This window comes from Gymnoscopelus microlampas (assembly GCF_963454915.1).
Source record: "Gymnoscopelus microlampas genome assembly, chromosome: 15".
NCBI classification, from domain to species: Eukaryota; Metazoa; Chordata; class Actinopteri; order Myctophiformes; family Myctophidae; genus Gymnoscopelus; species Gymnoscopelus microlampas.
In genome coordinates, this window is record NC_139952.1 from 32,717,808 (window position 1) to 32,721,274 (window position 3,467).

General features: G+C 50.8%; 1 protein-coding gene across 1 annotated transcript in view; it reads right to left on the reverse strand.

The window, feature by feature from the left end:
- Window positions 1-233: 233 nt before the first annotated feature.
- The window catches only part of trib1 (tribbles pseudokinase 1), a 13,026-nt gene continuing 9,792 nt past the window's right edge, over window positions 234-3,467 (reverse strand). Inside the window, exon 3 of the mRNA XM_084080229.1 lies at window positions 234-3,467. This exon is cut by the window's right edge and continues 2 nt beyond it. Coding sequence (XP_083936355.1) covers window positions 2,989-3,467 — 479 coding nt within the window. The 3' untranslated portion in view covers window positions 234-2,988.

A 3,467-nucleotide genomic window follows, 5' to 3' on the forward strand; every position in this document is an offset into this window, starting at 1 on the left:
AAATATACATATTTACACGTTTTTGTACAATGAATATATCTTTTTTTATGTGTAACCTATTGTGGACTTTTAGCCCCGAGGTTGTGTCACAAATACATAATTCACAGTGCAATATGAACTTTGTGCACTCATGTCAGTTTTATGTACACGCGCGCACACACGCGCACACACACACACACACACACACACACACACACACACACACACACACACACACACACACACACACACACACACACACACACACACACACACACACACACACACACACACACACACACACACACACACACACACACACACACACACACGCCCGTGACTCACTACACGTATGAACCACAGACATAAAAGGAAATCCATTCAAATTGTTTCGCACACAGTAAAATCCTCAGCATTAATTAATCCATTTGTAACTCCGGGAGCGTACAAGTGGGACCAAATGGACCTGTACGCTTCCGGAGTTAAATTAACGCTCACAATTTGACAGCGCAGTGATTGATTGTCCAGACCTGGCACAGTGGAACCAATTAAAGATTGTCTGGATAGTACAAAGACCCTCCCTATCCGGACCCCGCAGGCAGACCCAGAGTCGATGCTCAAAGTACCATAATTGGAATTTAATTGGCCTTCCATCTGACCCAGATTTCTGAATGCGCACCGCTTCTGCAGATGCTACGGATTTAATAATAATAATAATAATGCCCCCTTTTCATCGAAAGCACCTTTCATAGGCCAAAATCGCCGGCTAATGGACCCCCCTGGCAGCCTTGTGGCCCTGCGTCACCGAAACGCTACAACTGCCTGTCACGATGCAACAGAACCGCCATTCAGAACGCAGGTGCGCCGGCATCACCGAGGCACGGTGACTCGGCGCCACAAAGCTGCGGGTTTCAATGGCAGACGGTGTGGGGAAGGGGAGGGGGATTCTGTAGCATTAAGGAGGAGAGAGCGGATTCTAGGAGCTGAGGTCAGGATTATTCTCCCGCAGACGCGCCGTTCGAGTGCTGAGTCATCGACAGACAAACCATCAACAACCTCAAATGCCGAGGCTGCCTGGGACCGGTTCAGAGCCGTTCCGTTTACAAAACACAACCGATGGGGGCGAACACCAGCAGCAGCAGCCGCGCCGCTCCCACCGTGTTCAGGCAAACGGAGCGCTCCGACAGGGAACAAAACTCACCGAATGTACGCCACCTTACGAATAACACAAATGCACAGTGTTGGACTGATGTTTCTCAGGGTTTGAACTCCTACAGCTCATCCAGCCCTATATACTTATCCGTACAGTACGACAAATAGTTAAAATAGATAATCTACAGGCTCACCAATCACCTAATTCATTTTTTTTTGCTAAATTGTCAAAAGTTTTGATAATTTTTGACAACATAATGACATGCCCAAAATAGGAACGCCAGGTTGAAAGTGGTTAAACCCTGTTTCGCTGCCCTTCGGGTGGTTTTAGTTAAACTGTTCCTTGAGCTCCAAAAATAATCTGTCAGAAAGGCAATAATTCAATCCATGAATCCTTTCTGTAGCTGCGAGGAGCTATACTTCCCAAGCAATTTGACATCCAATCAGACTCGTTTGCTACATCATACATCAACCCGGGGGAGCGTTAGTGGTATGGAACACAGCGCCATTCATCACAACCTAACACTGTGGAAAAGGTCAAATGCATGTCATAATGTGAGCCCCACACTCCTGGGAGAGAAGTCAATCCACCTCAGAGAATTATCTTTGGTTGCAACCTTTTAGGAAATATCTTAGCTACTCTTTTGGCTGCTCAGGGTTATTTTAAGGGCATAAAAGATGAGAAAAGGGGGTCTTGCTTGCCCCACCCCCCCCCCCCCCCTTTCCTGAGGGTTTTGACTTGGCAGTTTGGCCACATAAGTGAAATTTCTTAGATACTAATTAGGCAATATGATGTCGGCAATTTTTCCCTGTCAAACATTTACACAAATATCAGAGTAGCTTTGCACCACTGTGTGTGTGTGTGTGTGTGTGTGTGTGTGTGTGTGTGTGTGTGTGTGTGTGTGTGTGTGTGTGTGTGTGTGTGTGTGTGTGTGTGTGTGTGTTATGAGCTAGCCTCACAGTGATCTGGCACCACCCTTCTCGTCTTTCCGTACGCGGTGCGTGCAGGCGTGTCTACTCTTCCCCCTCGCTGAGAATTTAGTGATTTCGCAGCAGGAAGCGCTCGCCTCCTTATCAGCTTCCCGTGGCGCGCTGCGCCGTGTGTGACCCTTGACCTCCTTCCTCCCCTCCCTGGCTCACTCCCGCGCTCGCCATCGGGGCCCGTCGCGAGGCATCAGGCTTGTGTTGGGTCTCGCTACGATGGACCTGTGAGTCAGCCAACGGTGCCTCCAGCCTGTCGGTCGGAGCGAGTAGAGGAGCGCCTCTGTCTTCTCGCCTGTCTCTTTAGCTAGCTCTTTCTCTACCATGTCCTCAAGGCGAGGACAGGCGTTAGTAACCACTCTAACAGCGCTGGTGCATTTTTTTGTGAGACCTAATTTTGTACCCGGCGGAGGAAGGTTTCGGGGAACGTTTTCTGGCAAAAATGTCTTTCTGTTTCGTAGCACCAAGTGATTATTTTCAGACACGTATAGGAACACACAATGAACAATCATTGTGAACAATGCCCTTCGCACGTAACACGGATGCCACGACAAAAATACAGTACGTTGAATAGTAAGCTAGTGGGTGTGCGGATATACGACAGTACACAAACACAGTCCTAAAAAGTGCCAATGTATAAAACAGTAAAAAAACAAAAAAACAAAAAGAAACAATGAGTTCCTCATGGCAACATTAGTCTTTTTCTTCCTCTGTTCTCTTTTGTTTTTGTATTACTGCAGTGGCTCTCAACGTGCGGTCCAGTTGTACGGGTCCATTTGGTTTCCATTTGTACCGCCGGCGGTCCCCTGGATCCTGACGTTGAGAACGAGTGTATTACTGGTCCCCTCGATCAATCGGAGGCAAGCGGCGAGTCCGTCAGCAGAACAGATCGTCCTCCTCTTCCACATCGAAGGAAGGCACAGTCTGTTCCGCCGAGCTCACTTCCTGCTCTGTCTCCCGTGCCACTCCTGGTACCACCGCCGCCGCCTGGCGGAACCACGGGTGGGCGAGGAGCTCGCCGGCGGTCAGTCTCTCGGCGGGCTCCTTGCGCAGGAGGCTCTGCAGCAGGCACCGGGCCCCAGGCGAGAGTCCCTCGGGCAGGCAGCACTGGCCCCGGCGGATCTTGGAGAAGAGCGTAGCCGGGTCGGGGTCGTGGAACGGGTAGCGGCCCACCAGCATGGTGTACAGCATGACGCCCAGGCTCCACACGTCAGCCATCTTGCCTGAGTACGGCGCCGAGCCGCTGAGAATCTCGGGGCTGACGTAGGCAGGGCAGCCGTGCGTGTCGGACATGGAGTCGTCGGCGGGGTCGGCCAGGACGTGGCAGTCCTCCACGCTCTCCAGTCTCACCTGGG